This window comes from Aethalodelphis obliquidens, unplaced genomic scaffold (assembly GCF_003676395.1).
Source record: "Aethalodelphis obliquidens isolate GAN/ISIS:26980383/991018 unplaced genomic scaffold, ASM367639v1 scaffold33, whole genome shotgun sequence".
Lineage (NCBI taxonomy): Eukaryota > Metazoa > Chordata > Mammalia > Artiodactyla > Delphinidae > Aethalodelphis > Aethalodelphis obliquidens.
Genome location: NW_020837977.1, coordinates 7,196,855 through 7,215,187, shown reverse-complemented (window position 1 = coordinate 7,215,187; position 18,333 = coordinate 7,196,855). Strand labels below are relative to the sequence as shown.

Sequence of the window (18,333 nt, the reverse complement as noted above, 5' to 3'; positions counted from 1 at the left end):
TGCTACTTAGACTACTCAGTATGCACCTATATATCAATAGTTACGTTCATATTTCTGTGCCACTTAGGATGTTTGAGGTGCACATGACGTCACAGAGTATAACTGGCTACCACTCCAGGCTTGGCCTCTCCTGCTGCTCCCGGGCACAACTAGAGAATCTCTGCAAATGCTTCAGGTCCATTCAAACTATGAAGCTTCTCTTCCCTTTGGTGCACTTGTAGTTGATACAAAACAGGCTCCAAAAAGAAACAGGCTCCAAGTCCACCAAACAATGCAAGCTGGAAATGCAGACTAAGGGAGAAGTGTCTTGGTGGTTGGTAAAAAGGTAGGGCTGCCATTACCTTCTGCAGGTAAGCTGACATTTCTAGGCACAGATTCCTGTTTTTTCCTGCAGCTACTAATGGTACCAGTCAGGAACAATGGGATTGTGGTTTGGTTTATAACATACAACACTTATCTGTTCACTGAACATGCAACACTTTGTATGTGTCCATTTAAAACTTTTATTAAGAAACTTAAAAGCTATAGTCACTTAAAAAAACTAATATAAACGTTAACATTCTGAAAGGGCGGGGGGAAGCATACACTTGAAATCCCCCAAACTCAGATTCAACAAATCTGAACTACCTTTCCTCATTAAGATTCCTTTCAGAAACTCTACTGAGACTCAATGTTAACATTAAAATTGGATTTGTTCTATATTAAATAGGAACTCTAAATAAATACTTGAGGTATGTTAGGACGAACAATTGTGAATATAAGACTTCGGTAAATAAATGTAAATTTACCTTGAAAATCAAAACATTAAATTTTGATGTTTCCTACAGATTTTTTTTTGTTTTACACAAGGAAATAATAATTACTCTTCAGAAACAGTAACACATCAAAAAATGAAATGCTTCACCTCACTATCTTATAGTCACATCTTACCTATGTTAACCAAAACTACTGTCCGGCATTATGTAGTGTAAGAAGTGCACAATAGAGAAACATGTGTCTGAACCCTGACTTGGCCACTATGTACAATCCTAAACAAATCACATTAACTCTCTGAGCCTCAGTTTTCATGATCTGTGTTAAAAAAAGAAAAACAATAAAAATAGTTATCTTGCAAAGTTATTAAGAGGATTTAAATGCATGATGTATATTAAGTGCTTGACAAAAACACTCTGCCAATAGCCAACATTCAACAGATGCTAATTTGTTTCCTCTCTGCTGCTCCTTTCTTTCCCCTACCCTAGTTCTGAATGACTTTTGACTGTTTTCAAGAGTTACATCCACCTACAAAGGATATGGATTTCAAGCTACAGGAGATAACCAGAATAATGTGTACTAACCGTCCACTCCACCCCCTGGGGTTTCTAAATTAATAGGCTAGACTCAGGATATTATATTTGCGTATTAAAGTCAAATAATACATTCGTCTATAGAGTTTTAAAAAGAAGAAGGTGACCTTTCCAAAAAATAAGTAATTAGAAGCCTAAGCTAACGGAGAGTGGCAATTAAACTTTTAACAGGAGTGGTGACTCTAAAGTAACACGACCAATTTATTATCAAGCATATAAGGACCTCATATATATATACAATTAAATGGTGTCATCTATCAAGTAGTCACTTCAGCTGACTATGTAATAGTCCAATGATGCCACCAGAACCCAAAGCATTTTGGGGACAACTCTTATTTGGTACATATTCCAAAATGTCAGTCCCCCAAGATTTTTACCACTTATTCTACATTCACCAACAACACAGTAATGATATACCTGCTATTCATAAGTACCAGATACTTGAGGAAGTACAATATTAACATTGTGGTATACAGTTCAGGCCAATTTCTTTGAATCATGGCCTAATCAACCCAAAGGATTTCATAGATTGGCAGATGGTAATTGGGTAAAATGGTGCCTGACAGGGAAATGGTGCTCAGTCAGCGATGGCTGAACTGGATGACTGTTCATGGTAGAGAAGGGGGAGGGGGGTCTCTAATTACACCTGATGAGTCCATCGTTTCAGGTCGTAGATTTCTAAGAGTAGCTCCTTTTCAAAATGTGCTACTAAGAAGAGAGAAATTCTGAGAGTGTTGGAACACACAATCTCAGTTACAAAAAAAAAAAAAAAAAAGTGCCAATCCCACTAAAATTCTCTCAGTGCAGTTTCTTAACCATCAGAGGAAAATTAAGAAAACACCTATTCCCAATCTACATATCTTTAGCTCCAACACAAAAGGAAACTTTCTCTTCTAAAGGATTAAAGATCTCCCACAAAGGGTAAAGGGGATCACTAAGCCCCCAGAGTAGACAAGAAGACAGTCAGCAAAATTCTCTGAAGACCTTCAAACTACACCAAGTTGACCAGTTTGACAGACACAGTGTAATTACAGGCAACGATGCTCCTCATGACTTAGCCGAACAAGTCTGCCCCGAGGGAAGTCCTTGTCACCTGGGACCACTGACTCCACCCCTTGTGGACATTATTTAGTCTAACAATGAGAACCCTCTCCATAAACTGCATGCAACCAAGAGAACCATTTGACCAATGACATTCCTAGGTAGAGAAGGAGACAACCTTGAACCCAGGAATATTCACACAACTCCACCTATGCAGCCATGGATGGAGGGCAAAAAGCCAGAATCATGGGTCAGTCTCATCCCTTCTGTGGAAGACTGTAAATCTGCCAAGGAAACCATTTCCCAAATTAGTCTTACAGAAGCATAGGCTCATTGGCAGACACCGTCCACAATCATATTGATATTTGTACGTTATAGTCCCTCCTAAGTCTGAGTTGTCACGATTCTTTTTCTGAGCAGCCAGATTCCATGAGTTAACTTGCTATCAGTCCACAGTGCCGTCAGGAGGCATCTACCTGAAGGACCATATAGAAAACATTCTGTGTGGCACTAACTCAAAGTGATGTGCTGGGAGATACTGAAAAGGATGATGGATGTTGAACACCAAGGGCATTTGGGAACAGAAAAATCCTCTCTCAGAGTCACTTCAAGAAGGTTACAGTAGAAAGGAGTTAAATGGAGGTGTAAAATGATTCAGATAAGGCAGGATTCAGTACGACAGACCAGTTTATTTTACATAATTTTTAACCATTACTTGGGATCATAACCTAAATCCAGCTCACAGATCTCCCTCCTCCTGTGTTCAAGGTGATCTTCCTGATTAAATGACATCATTTCAGAGTGACTGCAGCAATTTTCTGCACATAAAAAAGAAAACTACACATAGGCTAGTGCTTCCAGGTATATAACTAAAATGGTCAGGTGAGACTCAATCTTACTTCTGTGGGATTTCTTTTTCCAACTATTTTGAGTGTCAAGGTTACAATCCTCAACAACCCTTATGTGGGCCCTTAAAAGCTAAAAGAGGGCTTCCCTGGTGGCACACTGGTTGAGAATCCACCTGCCAATGCAGGGGACACAGGAGCCCTGGTCTGGGAAGATCCCACATGCCGCGGAGCAACTAAGCCCGTGCGCCACAACTACTGAGCCTGAGCTCTAGAGCCCGCGAGCCACAACTACTGAGCCTGTGAACCACAACTACTGAAGCCCGTGCGCCTAGAGCCCATGCTCCTCAACAAGAGAAGCCACCGCAGTGAGAAGCCCGCACACTGCAATGAAGAGTAGCCCCCGCTCGTTGCCAACTAGAGAGAGCCCGCATGCAGCAATGAAGACCCAATGCAGCCTAAAATAAATAAATAAATTTATACTAAAAAAAAAAAACTAAAAGAATTTCTGCAGCAATTTTCTTTGGATGAGAAAGCCATCAGTTTCTTTCCTTATTATGCATCTCAAATGACAGTTTCTAGCCATATTGTTTAGCACACGAGTGTTAAAACCCCTTATGAAAGAATCCTGAAGTTGATATTCAAGCTCTCAGGTTCATGATTCAGCAGCTTCTTTAACTCCTTTACGGTGGGGCAGATAGAGTAAAAGAGAAGGTGTCTTATGAAACGAAGTAGCTGTTCCCTTTTTCACGCTACGCTTAAGGTTCCTTTGAAGCATTTGAAAAGTTCTACCTGATTTTTAGCTCTGCTATGGCTTACAATGCTATTAACAGTACTTTAGGGAAAGTTTTGCTTCCTAATTTCAGAACCGTATCTGCTTTAGTCTCTGACACCAAAAGTAACAGGCTGCACTTACAGTTTCCCAATCAAATTGCATAGTTGAGGCAAATTCATTTGTGCTTTGTAGCAGGACTCACAGTAGGTGTTCATACCTAAACCCTTTGCTTTGTCAACGCAAAATCATGGTCAAGCTCACCCTTGTTCAGAGCGCACGCTAATGATAGGCACCGCCATCACACTTCCCATGATTCTGTTAGTCGTGCACCCAGCCTTATACCATATTGGAGCATTAGCGTCAAAATTAACTCAGAAATGGTAACAAATCTATCTAAACTCCTTCTTCCTGGAGAGAAGGGGGGAAAGGCTCAGTCTTGTTGAGGTATCCAGCCCTCAATCAACAGTGGCTGTGTATACTGAGTTTTGTTGGTTTGAGGATTGTGTCTTTAGAGGTTAAAAAAAGAAAGAAAGAAAAGAAGGCACGGGTGTTTCTCGAGTCACCATATTCAACTCAACCAACAAAAGTCTTCCATTTTCAAGCTTCAGAAGGGAGGCTACATGGCAGCAGGGCTTTCTTCCAGCCCCTGGTCTGGGGAGGAACTTATTGCTTCTAGGAAGGGCCCCGGATAGGTCTGTGCTGTGTACTGGATCCCTTTTTGCAGACCAGTCTCTTCGTGGAATTCTCCCTGGGTGCTGAAAGCTGGGCAGGATCTAGTCCGGACAGACTTATCGGCACTGTCGGTGTGGCCCACCGTCTCACTCACGGTGCTCAGTGGGAATTCCCTCCACCTCTGCCTCTGTAGCTCTTCCTCCTTGTATTTGATGGAGTACCAGGCCAAAAAAATAAAAATGAAGCCAACAAGTTTGAGGCCAGCTGCCAAACCAAAATAGACAAAACGAAATGATGTGACATTGTACTCCCAGCAAGAGCCCTGCACGCCACACTCCTGTTGCCACAGCATGCAGGTGGTGTCAATAACTGCTCCAAAGTAAATTGGAGTAGGAATGTATGCTAGAGTTGGCGGAGAAAAAGAAAAAGGAAAATAGTTAGCACATCTTATAAGAGGAAACAGATCTGTAAATTAACAGGATGCTTGTTCGCTCTAAAAACCAGTTGAAGGGAGTGGTTTTCTCGTGTTACTTGATTTTTTGTAAATATGTACTACATCTTGTCATAATATTCTTATCATAGAAATGCTCACTAAATTGTAAATACTTTAAATATTCTAGTTTGCAACTCAGTCAGAATGTGTTTTGGTTTTTAGGCATTTTATTTTAAAATTTATTATTATTTATTATAGTTGACATATTATGATATAAAATGTCTAAAAAGCATGAACACATCTTTAGACATAAAAATTTCTATTGATAAAAATGCAATGAGGGATGGGAGCTCCCTGGCGTTCCAGTGGTTAGGACTCGGTGCTTTCACTGCCGTAGCCCCAGGGTTCAATCCCTGGTGTGGGACCTAAGATCCCACAGCCTCTCTGCCCAGCCGAGAAAAAAAAGAAATGCAATTAGGGAATCCTTTTCAACTTAAAAAATCCGATTTTGTTATGTAGTACACAACTGGCCATATTAGAACCCTTTATGATCCACAAACATTCAGTACACTTAGATCTTGTGGGTTGGGTTCTAGCCTTGGATGCAGGAAGAGTATCAGGCAAGCACTGTGCCCTGTAAGTCGGAAACCACATCAAATGGCTCCTGGAGTATGGAAATAAATAAGGCATAATATTCATCTTTACAGCTTATGCAGCACCTGTGAGGAGTAGCAGCTTCATTGTTTGGGCTACGATGTAGACATTTCTTTACTCCCATAAGGAAAAATGTCTACCCAAGTAGACCTCCTTCATTACATGCTACTCCCTTTGCTGAAATGTGTCCCCATTCCCAACTTGTTCACCTTGCAAATATCTACTCCCCCTTTAAATTCCTGACTCATTCAGATGCTACCATACTACCATTGCATTTTGTGTACACCTCCACTTTGTCCACTATCACCCAGTATTTAAACTATTTGTAAGTCTGTCACCCATAGGCTCCTCGATGGCGGGGACCATGCCTTTTATTCTTCGCATCCCAAGGACCTATCAGGACAGCCCATGGATCCTCAATAAGAGTTTATAAAAGGAAGTGATGAATGGAAGGAAAGGAAGAAGAAAAGAGAGAAGGGAGGAAGGGATGGAGGAGGGGAAGAAGGGAGAGAGGACGTGGGCTAATAGCCCAGGAGGCTGCGAGTGGTGCATTTTTATCTTTTGGCTGCACCACACGGCATGTGGGATCTTAATTCCCTGACCAGGAATCGAACCCGTCCCCTCTGCATTGGCAGCACGGAGTCTTAACCACTGGACTGCCAGGGAAGTCCCCCAAGTGATACCTTTTTAAATACACCGTATTCATTTAAAAGGAGATATGGTCACTACCACTGAAATGTAACATTATTGGGCTGGGCAAAATAGATGAAGTGGATTAAGAGGTACAAAACTTAAATCATAAATAAGTCACAGGGACGTACTACACAGCATAAGGACTACGGTCAATAATATTGTAATAATGTTGTATGGGGATAGATGGTTACTGGACTTATCATCGTGATCATGTCGTAATGTTTGCAAATGTCAAATTGTTATGTAGTACACTGGAAACTAACATAATATTGCACATCAACTATGTTTCACTTTTCAAAAATTTAACATCATTGAAATACCTGAAACTCTCTTTTTGCTTTGGCACTTGGGGAAATGGAAAGTGGCTGGTTGGCCTAACTATACTTTTTCATAATCAGTGGAACTTAAGGTAAGGTTGAATTAAATAATAAATGCCTGATATGTTTGTTCTCCCTCCACTAATTCCTTACGCTGTGGTGTGCATCTCTTGACTTATTCCACATCCATATGAAATCACCCAAGCCCCTGGCATCAGAGACAGGCCAAGCAAAAAGGAGGAACTACTTTTTTCTTTTCTTATTCAACTACCCCTTTGCTAAACAAATTTCCTTCTTTGAAAATAACTTTTTTGTTTTCAATGAGAAGTATAAGGCAAACTTCTTAGCTAAATCAAAGAATGTCAGTCGTTCCTTGAACCAGCGTTCTTTGGAAAACGGTGCTTTCATGTTACCAAAAAATTAAGCCGTCCAGGGAGTTCTCTGGCGGTCCAGTGGTTAGGACTTGGTGCTTTCACTGCCATGGTGGGGGTTCAATCCCTGGTCGGGGAACTAAGATACCAGAAGCCGTGTGGCACGGCGCCCCCTCCGCAAAATAAGTAAAATTAAAATCTGATATTTAAAAAAAAAATAAGTCACCTAATTCAAAGCAACCAGAAGCCTTTGATGACCGCTGACAAGTCCTCACTCTAAGTCTGGGCCATCGAGCACAACATGAGACAAAATGAGAATTTCAGAGAGCATTCATGTTGTCAAGGGCCAGATGATTTTTAAGGGTTTAAAATGTTTCATCCTTCAAGATTGAAATAAGCAGCTTGAATCAAAGAAGTAATTTTTTGTGCTGTGGACAATGATACTGATTACTGGGGAAAATAACAGCTGAAGAAGATGACAGACTGCCACTTAAGACAGAAAAAATATGCCTGACGATGAGGAAGTCATATAAAAATACATTGAAATCCATCAAGGGAATGGGCCACTTCACACGCTGTTTCCCAGTCACTGTCCCAAGACATCACAAGTGATGCAGTGTTTGTAAAAATCAGAAGGCTATTCTTCATGTCCAAATAAACTCTGGGACTTACCCCATTGACATAGCGCTAACGAGCTTCTTTTGTTAATAAGCAAAACCTAGTCCTTATATATCAGTTTGGAAAACTTCCTTTTTTTTTTTTTTGTAGAATTTTTAATCTCTTTTCCTCAGGAAACTTGATTGGTATACTCTTTACCCAGCCCAATAAAATGACTGGAAAGAAGTAAGGAATTGAAGTTTTCACACACACAAAAAAATGAGCACCAATTCCCATCACTTTCATGTTACAAAGGCACAAAAGGGACCAAAAAAACAGGATCATAAGCCCATAACAATTTCTTGGTTCAAGATTTCTTACTCTACAAAACTCTGGGGAATTTAGCCCAAGTTTACGGTTCACAGTGAAAGAGAAATGGATCTAAAGTCAGTTTTGTTTTCTTTCATCAGTGACAGAATTGGTCAGCTTTTAGTCCAAGTCAGGAAATGAGGAAGTTGTGCCTCGCCACTAACCTGTGAAATCCTAGCTACTATGAATGGTAACAAATGACTTGCCATTTTTAAAGGACAGTGGAAATTTGCCATCTACAAAGAGGAACAGAGAGGCACTTGGAAATACAGGAACGTACCAAGTGTTCGCAATAAAACAAACTGCATTCCCAGGGCAAAAGGTCTCTCTTCATCTTCTACGGACCTACGAAGAAGGTAAAGAAAGAAATGTTTTAGAATAATGGTCTGAGGAAAATGAATGTCAAATCAAGCTTGCTTAGCGGCAGAGCCAGGGACCAAACATGCTGGGCCAAAATACTGAATTTGCTAGAATTTACTAAAAATAGCAGAACAAGACCGATTATGGCTACATCACCGAGTAACGGTCTCCCCAGTGAGACTGCAGAGAAACTCCGATTAACTCTATTTTTTGTGTAAATAACGGTGGAAGGACAAAGGTTCAGAGCTGAAGGTATAGAAGGTGAAGGTACAGAAGTGGCTCTAACTGAGTTTGCGGAAGGTACAGAAGTGGCTCTGAGTTTGCAAAATCAATTCTGTTAAAAAAAATTATATATATATATATAGCATTTTATCCTAACTATTGCATTCTTTTTCTCTGTTTGCCTGCACTTCCCAGAATGGTAGGTGTGTACACTGAACATGACTCCTGTAATTTCTCAAGTATAGAGAAAACAGGTTTTTTTAAAAAATGGTCCCAAAATGGGTAGGAAACAAGTCAAAAGTTAGAAAAAGAATGAACCCTCCCCAGTCACCTCACATTCTCTTCTTTTCCTAAAACTTATGCTCCAAGTAATTCCCACATGGCAGGAAGATTGGAGTCTATTGATTTTGTAATTAGTAAAGATTAAAGGGCTCCTTTTCTCAAGTTTTGGGTTAGAGGCCAACTGGTGACCTGCCATGTTTGAACATTATAAAATGGGCAGCCCTTATCTGGGTTATTTAACATCTCTTGTAGAATTAAAGTTCAAAGTGTTACATTATTAATGATTCACATTTTTTCATGACGAAGTACTTTATCCTTTCTATCCCATACACATAGGGTTCTCAGCATATAATGTAAAATTCCCAAGGACCAGCATGTCTGTCCTCTTTTCCGCTAATTTCTTTATTTTCTCACAGCAATTTCCCCAGTGTGGAACACAGTTTTGTTACTCCGTAAGTATCTGCTGATGGAGGAATTGACTGAGTCAACCATTGGGACCAATGGGACTTTCGTGTGCTGTTATCTATCAAGGAATGCATCGGCTGAACATCGTCTAACTCAGCATCCCACAGAAGGGAAGTCAGAACATGCAGAAAAAGCATGGGAGCAGCCCAACTGCCCTGCTAAGAATGACGTCTCAGCAGATGCATCCCACCAGGTGCCCAGCATTGTGGGGTACTGAGGAACCAGGGAGGACATAAAAGGGAGAATAGAGACTGACACCCCTCACTCCCTCATCACCCTGCATCCCAGCCCCCCTAAGGCTGCCGTGGGCGTGCTTTTGTTTCTTCACCACGCTGCCCCCTTCCTTCCTTGGTCCACTGCAGTCTTTACTGCGAATACCAAAACTCTGATCCGAATGTGCTGGTGTCAGCATTTTAAATAGGGCTTCCATTCAGGTAACTTTCACATTCTCTCTTAGAAGCCAAACAACACGAACAGGACATGTAACACAGCAAAGAAAGCACAGCATGAACAACTTAATAAATACGTTTCCAGGTCTGCCCTTTCCTTGATTCGATGTCAAAATTTTATGACAGTGAAATTCATTAAAGCAGCATTTGGAACTGCAAGACCAGCAGCAATGGCACGGATCCTGGAGTATTAAACATCTACAAGGTTGGAGATAATATTCTTTGCTATGTGCACAATTTAGCAACTTCCCCAAATGACTTGCCGCCTCCTCTAGGGCCAGGTTTCTTGTAGCTACAACGGTCACGGCTTTCAGTTCCTGAACTTGAACCTTTTAGGGTAGAGACTTCAGGGACCAAAGGCACCCAAAATAAGTTTCCCTGACCTATAGGGAGAGAACGCATCTGAATAAAGAAAGTTCGGAAGTATGAAATGTTACCATCTTCCTTTCCTTTCCTGACATGGGAAAACGCCCTTCTCTTAAGTTCACCAGGGAAATGTCTGAGCACTTTCCTGCACAATCTCACGTTGCTTTCCTCTCTGTGTTACCACATCAGCCCCCAGTCTGGACCAGGAATCCTGGCAACTCTGAGTGTATAACCCACCCTAGACGTTGAATGCTGTCCTCACCTGAGAGTTACTATGATGGCTGATGGCTGGGCACATGCTGTGATGAAGGTCACTATGAACAGAAAAACTAAGAACGGGATGAGGGTGTTACAGCTCCGTTTACACTTCCCCGACACAGCATAGCCGTTCTCATTGAGATACGTTTTGACAATAACCACGCGGACCTGGCTGCGCTGCCCCACTGTGGGAGGCGTGATCACTTGGCGGCTTTGGACACAGGTGCACTCTGTGTAATTCCGTATCTAAGCGATAACAAAGATCAGTTGGACGCTAAGCGAAATTCAGCATAGGAATAGTCAGACAAAGTTAAAATGCTCTAAAATCACTCTAGTATTTAAAAAGATGCAGAATATTTCATTGAAAGTATCTTCTGGGAGTTCCCTGGTGGCCTCGTGGTTAGGATTCCAGGCTTTCACTGCCATGGCCCGGGTTCAATCCCTGGTTGGGGAGCTGAGATCCCACAAGCCTCACAGAGTGGCCAAAAAGAAAAAGAAAGAAAAGGAAATATCTTCCTCGTTTTAACAGTCAGGATCCAAAGAGTGCATCTAACAACATCAAAATCTGCTGGTCAAGATGGTTTAAACCTAAACTTTGGTAAGAAGCTTTCAGCATTCAATTCTATACCATTCACATCCCATATGCTCATTCGGGGTCACAGTCATATGCTGTTTCGATGGCTGTTTAATTCTTGGGCTCTCCAATTAAAGAAGTCCTTCAAAAACAGGGACTAAGCCTTACTTTTATCTGTGCTCACCAGAGTGCCTAGCATAACCCTGAACACAGTGTAGGACCTAAAGTAAACATCTGTTAAATAAACACAGAGAATTCATAACGCAACCGTGATGACTTCAGCGTCTGTAATAGTGAACATTTCATTGGCTGTTTCATCTGAAACCAGCTAATGCAAGGGACTAAAAACGTGTTTCAAACAAAACAGCCAATTAACCTTTCCTGCCTATTATGCTTTCACTGCTTTCACTGAATGGACATCAGATGAATTCACTGTCATTGTGACCTGTTGACCCCCTAGAGAAGCAGGAGGAACAAATGGGCCACTGTTTGACTGCCTGTGCTCCAAGGACTGTGGGCCTCTTTGTAAGAATGATGGCTGACCCGGGGATACGATCCCCAAGGAGCCCATGTTTTCCCCACTCCCCTGAAGAGAGTTTTGAAGCCTCAGGTTATTGTTTATCTTGGCAAATGACCAGATGTCTGGACCACAGTAAGGTCCAGAAAGCCTGATGTTATCTCCTTCCACCCCCTTCTTTTTGCACTCCCAGGAAAGATAGTCCAGAAATGGAACTAGATTCCATAAAATAGGACATGTGGTCATCTGTGTGCATGACCTCCTTAGGCATACTTACGTCCACATTTATTGCCAAGGGTAAGGTTGGTCAAAGTTGCTATCGAGTTTTAATTATGCAATGCTCTTGGTTTTCTTTATGAATTGAGTTTTTCGTGTGTTGTTTGGTTAACCCTACAATGTGTAGCAAGACATCTTTGCATATTTCTGATTTATCCTTTCCAATAACTAGACTAGAAGACAAGTTGTACACATGGCTGCTTAAATAGGAATAATCCATGCCTCTGTTGTTAGAGAAGTATGTATCAATTTTTCAAATTGTGATAAGACAGAGACGCTTATGTGCTACTTATATGCTTGTGTTGTCGATTTTCAGCATGATATCAAGTGAGTGTAATAAAGTTATTTTTAAAGTTAAAACAAAATAAGCACACTGTACCAGAGGACACACTCACTCCCAGGGAAGAACTTAGCCACTGAGAATAGATCTCATTGTCCCTTTCAATTCAGTCACACCCTGGAGCTCACCAATTACATAACGGGGGGCCAGCAAAAGGAATCTCAATTTATCACTAGAGTTTAAAACTCAGAAATCAAATATGACATCCCCAAAACAGGCAGTCAACAGTATAATCCCATATCGCCTGCACAGAACAAGCAAATGCACTTTAACCTTTTAATGAAAGCAGCCTCCTACAATCTGTTCTTACGTAAAGCATGAAACAAGGCTCAATAAAGAACTGAGTAGAATATGAAAACCTTCTCCCACAGCATTACAGACTATTTATAATTCACGGGGAAGGGAATTCTCAAAATAGCCTATTCTTGAACTGACAGAAATATCTTTACTCTGAAAGTTTAAAAAAAAAGTCTGAACTGATAGTCTATGAAAAATGACCATTGCCCGTCTACAGGCTCTGATCAGGGGAGGTGCTCTCCTAGTCTCTTCTATCAGCACCAAATGTGGTCGTCTTGACCTTCAAGTCCATCACAAGGGCCCTGTCAGGGTAACAAAGGAGAAAGCTAGCACTCAACCTTATAAAATTTCACTGGGTTGGCACAGAATGTAAGCAGGGCAGTGCTGCTGTGGAATCAGATCACTATACACAAATGCTCCAATCATCCCTGGAAAAAAAAATGATATAGTATTGCATAATTTTCTTTCCTCCGGGTGTTTGACAGAAGGTATTTTGTAGATTATTTGAAGTTTCTTGAAAAGGGAGACTGAAGCCTTGTGTTTGCATATGAAATCTAACAGTACAGGAACTTGTGAAATGTACTCACCCCAGCGCTCATGTTACCACTATTAACACAGCCAGCCAGACAAGGGTTAAAGTATGTAATTCCATCCGATCCACAGACTGGCTCATACTCGTGTACTTTACAACCACAGTTCACATTGCAGCTTCCTGTCAGATTCCTATGAGGCACGGTCAGAGAAGGTCTAAGAGAAAAAAATAGATCGTGAGCAAAATTTGCTAAAATAAAACTCATAGGACAGTTCTTCATGTTCAGTCTTGTGTCCGCTTTAGAGAAGATATTCCCAGGAAATCAAAGCCATGGTACCTTGACGTAGCACCCTAGATAATTATTTTTATGACTTTAAAACAAAGTCATGAAGAAAACTGTTTCAATTTTCTGGTCCTGCAGATTCAGTACAACGTTCGTATCAAATTATTTATCACACCTCGATTCTAGCCTCCATCTTGGTGATACGGATCTGAGCTCAGAAGTTCTCACCTTCATATAACTAAACTACTCACTTACTATAGACACTTGGCTCTATGTCTTAACAAATTGGACCCTCGATTTCTTTAACTGTAAAATGGAAGAAATACTCTTCTGGGCCAAACTAATAATATCATGATGAGGACATTAACATGGAATCCATCAATCAGAGTTATCAACATAAGGTCCTTTGACCCAAACCTTTAATTATTCTGGAATAAATTATCAAAGAAAGACACGGGACTCTAGAAAATCAAAAGGAGGTGATTTTTCAAAGACCGTCAGGAATCACATCCCTGGTTTGATTCAGATGACCAGAGAAGAACCATTAAACTCTCCTTCCCTCAAGAATGCCCAGATGTGGGTTTACAGGCAAACGTGATGGGTTCCGTTTTTCCATGAGATCATGGTGTCTGATTCAAAGAAGTGATACAATATTTTAAACTCTAATAAAATCAGTTCAGGCAAGAAATATAAAAGGGGGAAAAGGGACTTCCCTGGCAGTCCAGTGGTTAGGACTCTGCACTTCTAATGCAGGGGGTGTGGGTTTGATCCCTGGTTGGGGAACTAAGATCCCACATGCCTCGTGGCCAAAAGACCAAAACGTAAAACAGAAGCAGTATTGTACCAAATTCAATAGAGACTTTAAAAATGGTCCACATCCAAAAAATCTAAAAAAGGCGGGGAGGGCAGGCAAGTAAGGATATAGGGCCTGAGAGAGAGATGTAAGGAAATGGCTATGGAAAGACAGAGGCAGGCAGGTACCTGGAGGGAATCATGGAAGGATGAAAGGGGCTCTGAATGCTCACATCCAATGACCTCCTTCCTTTGCTTTCATGACCATCATTGGTGTCACTGATGACATACCCTTCCTAAAGCCTCATGAACTGGCAATAGCAGATCCTTCATTCACCTGTCCAACTACCATCCTCCCTCCATTCAGCAGATATTTTGGAATGTCTGTTATGTTCCAGGACTTACCTTTAATGACTATGTTGAGTAACCACTCACCCAGTAGCCTAGTCCATCCCAACCATATGTATTAAATCCATAAACATAAAGTGTTGTTTGTTCAAAGGCTTTTCTCCTGTGTCCTCTGTCACACGTTGATAACTGAGTCATCGAATTTTAATGGAAGGAACAAGTTCACAGCAATATTTAAACCTTACCAAGAAAGACTTCCAAAGAGGCAAAAGGAAAATAAACTATTCTTCATTCATATCCCTCCACAGAAGAAATTGTCACAAGACTCTCATAATTATTATATTCATCAACTCTTAGAATCATACCATTTGATAGTTAGAGAAAGCCTGCGCACAGCAACGAAGACCCAATGCAGCCAAATAAATAAATAAATTGAATATACCTTTAAAACGTGATTCAGGACCAGTAGTTCTCACAGGGGCAGCAATTTCGGCAATGTCAGGAGACATTTTTGTTTGTCACAACTAAAGGGATGCTACTGGCATCTAGTGGGTAGAGGCCAGGGCTGCTTCTAAAAGTTCAACAATACACGGAACAGTCCCTCCCCAGGATAAGGAATTAACTGACCCAAATCTCGATATACTGAGTCTGAGAAACCCTGTTCTAGACCTATTTCCACATTCCAAGGATGATGAAATGGACGTCTAAGGAAGCCAAATGATTCATTATGAGGCTGACTGGTGCTATTTTTACAAAACATTTATTTATTAATTAATTTTTTTTTTTTTGGCTGCGTTGGGTCTTAGTTGCAGCCTGTGGGCTCTTTAGTTGTGGCGCGCGGGCTTAGTGGCCCCGCGGCAAGTGGGATCTTTGTTCCCCAACCAAGGATCGAACCCGCAAACCCTGCATTGGAAGGCAGATTCTCAACCACTGGACCACCAGGGAAGTCCCGATTAGTGCTATTTTAATTGATATCACATGAAGAGTATTCTGTGTGAATTACAATTATCTTCAATAGTTCTGCAAAAACCAAACTGCAAGCCACGACCAAATAAAAGGGACTTATATGCCTGTGTGCTTAGTCACTAAAACTGACACGCTTCAAATCCATACAATAGGGTTTTTACTATGCATATTTAAAAGTTACACGGAATTTCCTATTAACAGCATGCTTCATATTCATTTATGACGGCCACATACTTCAAATACCTCTCCTTTATGGGTATGTCCACTCAAGAGAAAGGAATCTAAAGAGAATGTCAACAGATGCTCAGAACACACATCAATGACAGAAAGGCAAAAGTTTTCCTGAGTTCTGGAAACAAAGGTACAGTCCCAGGTCACCCTTGGGTGTGCTCGCTTTTCTCATGAGATCATGGTGTCTGATACAAAGAAATGATACCATATGGAAAGCTCTAAGAAAATCAAAACAAGCAACAAATATAAATAGCAGTGAAAAGAAAGAGGCATTTATGGAAAATGTCATTCGGGAAAAAGGCCATAGCTGCACAAAAAAAGGAAAGATGCTGACACAGTTAATCCTTTACATTGCGCTGATTTAAAAAAAAAATTATTTTTAAGAATAATAACGTCTTGTTTGACTATCACTCACGCTCCAGAAGACAGACTGGATTAGAATAATAGTGCGAGTGTTTAAATCTGAGTCACTCCAAGCAACCTCTCATGAGCCTGAGCTAAGACCATCATGGGAGTACAAAATTTACAAGGACTGTAGTACACCACACTCATCCCTGTGCAAAGGGACAGTACATCACCTTTCTAATAAATGAAAACATTACTGACAAGTTAGCCTTGCAAACAAGAGGCTCACGTTAACTCAATGTCCATGTAGGTGTTCTTTCCATGACAGGAACAATGACTCACTAACAAATGCCTTGTAACTACATGGTCCAAGCTGTAAACCTAGGTCACACATGACATGTTACTATAAATACCATGGAATTATAGGATTAGAGAGACGGGAGGAGTCTCTGAGGTTAACTAGCACAGCTTACTGATTTTCAAGCCTAGGAAACTATGAAAGGTGTAATGACATGCCCCACAATCATTGAGGCTTTAAGGAAACCAGCCATGGGGAGACCAAAATGAACAGAAAAGGGAAGAAGAGCGAGCTTGCTGCCTAATCTTCATTAAATCAATTGCTTAAGGATCAATGTTTATTTAAAGTAACATACAACAATAAAACAGATTGAGGTTTAACATAAGGAAAAATCTCTACCATGGAGCTATTACAGCTGGGTATGTAAGGATACAGTTGCTCTCAAATCACACACATATTCTCGCACACACACACACACACACACACAATTGTGTCACATCACCCCACCCCAAAACCTAAAGAACGCTTGGACTTCCCCAACTGACACACTTCTACTGGTTTCCACAAATCAAAGAGGAGCCCCTTAACCTTCTTTCTGCCTTCTGTTAATTTTCTCCTTACTAAGAGATATGACAAATAGGGGTCCGTACGTCTTATATTCAAGCCACATGGATTAAAAGAATATGACCCACGCAACAAAAACCTTTCAGGCAAAATATACTAATCAACTAAAAAAAATGGTATCTTTCTCATAATTTCTTAAATTTTTATCAATCTATCTCAGTCTTTAAGGAGACTTCAATTAGAATGTTTCTTTTTAATTCCGCTTAAATCCTTGGCTTTATATTAAAGCCCTTCCTTGGCCAGATATAGCTGTGCAACTTCAGGTTTATAAATAATACTACTATCATCATCATCATCATCATCATCATTTAGGACTAACATTTACATAGTCCTGATTTTACTCCAGGACTTGTGCACTGAGATCTCTATAGAAGTTACCTCATGTATTCCTCATGAGAATTAAAATTATGATGACTGTGTCTCCAACTTTCAGATAATGAAACTGAATATCTGAGAGGTTAAGATAGGTACTGTTAAAGTTCACAGAACTAGTAAGAATCAGGGATTTAAACCCAGTTATCTCTGTCTCCATAGTGTGTCCCCTTAAACGCCTACGGCAGCGCACCCGCTTTGTGTAATTGGCCATAGTTTCCCTTGAGTCTTCTGTGTGCTCTCCCTCCTCCTTTTTCTTCCTCTAATGCAGCTTTCCTGGCACTCAGCTCTCACTGTGTTGAGCATTAGAGTCAGAGAGAGCAGGTTCAGGGAATTCCCTGGTGGTCCAGGGTTTAGGACTCTGTGCTTTCACGGCTGAGGGCCCAGGTTCAATCCCTGGTCGGGGAACTAAGATTCTGCAAGCCGCTCAGCGAGACCACAAATAAAAAAATAAATAAATAAATAAAAAGAGTGGGTTCAATTCCATGTCTACAATTCACCAGTGCCATGAACAAATCTAGAGGGACTTCACTTGGGTTGTAAAACAGAGACCAGAATATCTATATCGCAGTGTTGATGGGAGGATTAGATAAGTAAATGGATACCCAGCGCCCAGCGAGTTCCTAGCACATAAAAGGCACGAAGATAACTGATGTGTTTTCTTTATCTACACAGGGCAGAAGCAGGAAGGAATAAAAGTAACACAGTTACAATCACAAAGAGCACAAAAGGCCTTCATGATGATTTTCTTTTCAAAAAGGAAGATGTCATTTTCTTATTTACTCATATAGAGAACAGTCAGAAAACTAGATGAGGGTCCAGTTGCAGGCCTACCATTTAGAAGCTGTATGACCTTAACAACCTAATAGTTAATGGCTGTCAACGCCCCTCCTGCCTACATGAGCGGAGATAAGCATGATCAACACAGGGGAGTATGTAATAACTCATGGGATAGCTTAGGGTTCCCCAGGACTATACTCATGAAAGTTACGGTTACTGCATCCAATCATTCTTTTTACTGTT

General features: G+C 40.8%; 1 protein-coding gene across 2 annotated transcripts in view; it reads right to left on the bottom strand.

Moving 5' to 3' along the window:
* Nucleotides 1-3,654: 3,654 nt before the first annotated feature.
* The window catches only part of SLCO5A1 (solute carrier organic anion transporter family member 5A1), a 123,086-nt gene continuing 108,407 nt past the window's right edge, over nt 3,655-18,333 (bottom strand). Inside the window, exons 7-10 of one of the 2 annotated variants that reach the window (XM_027127939.1) lie at nt 13,107-13,266; nt 10,520-10,761; nt 8,394-8,458; nt 3,655-5,081 (exon numbers count right to left, since the gene is read on the bottom strand). In XM_027127939.1, coding sequence (XP_026983740.1) covers nt 4,624-5,081; nt 8,394-8,458; nt 10,520-10,761; nt 13,107-13,266 — 925 coding nt within the window. In that variant the 3' untranslated portion in view covers nt 3,655-4,623. The other variant, XM_027127940.1, reaches the window with a different exon arrangement.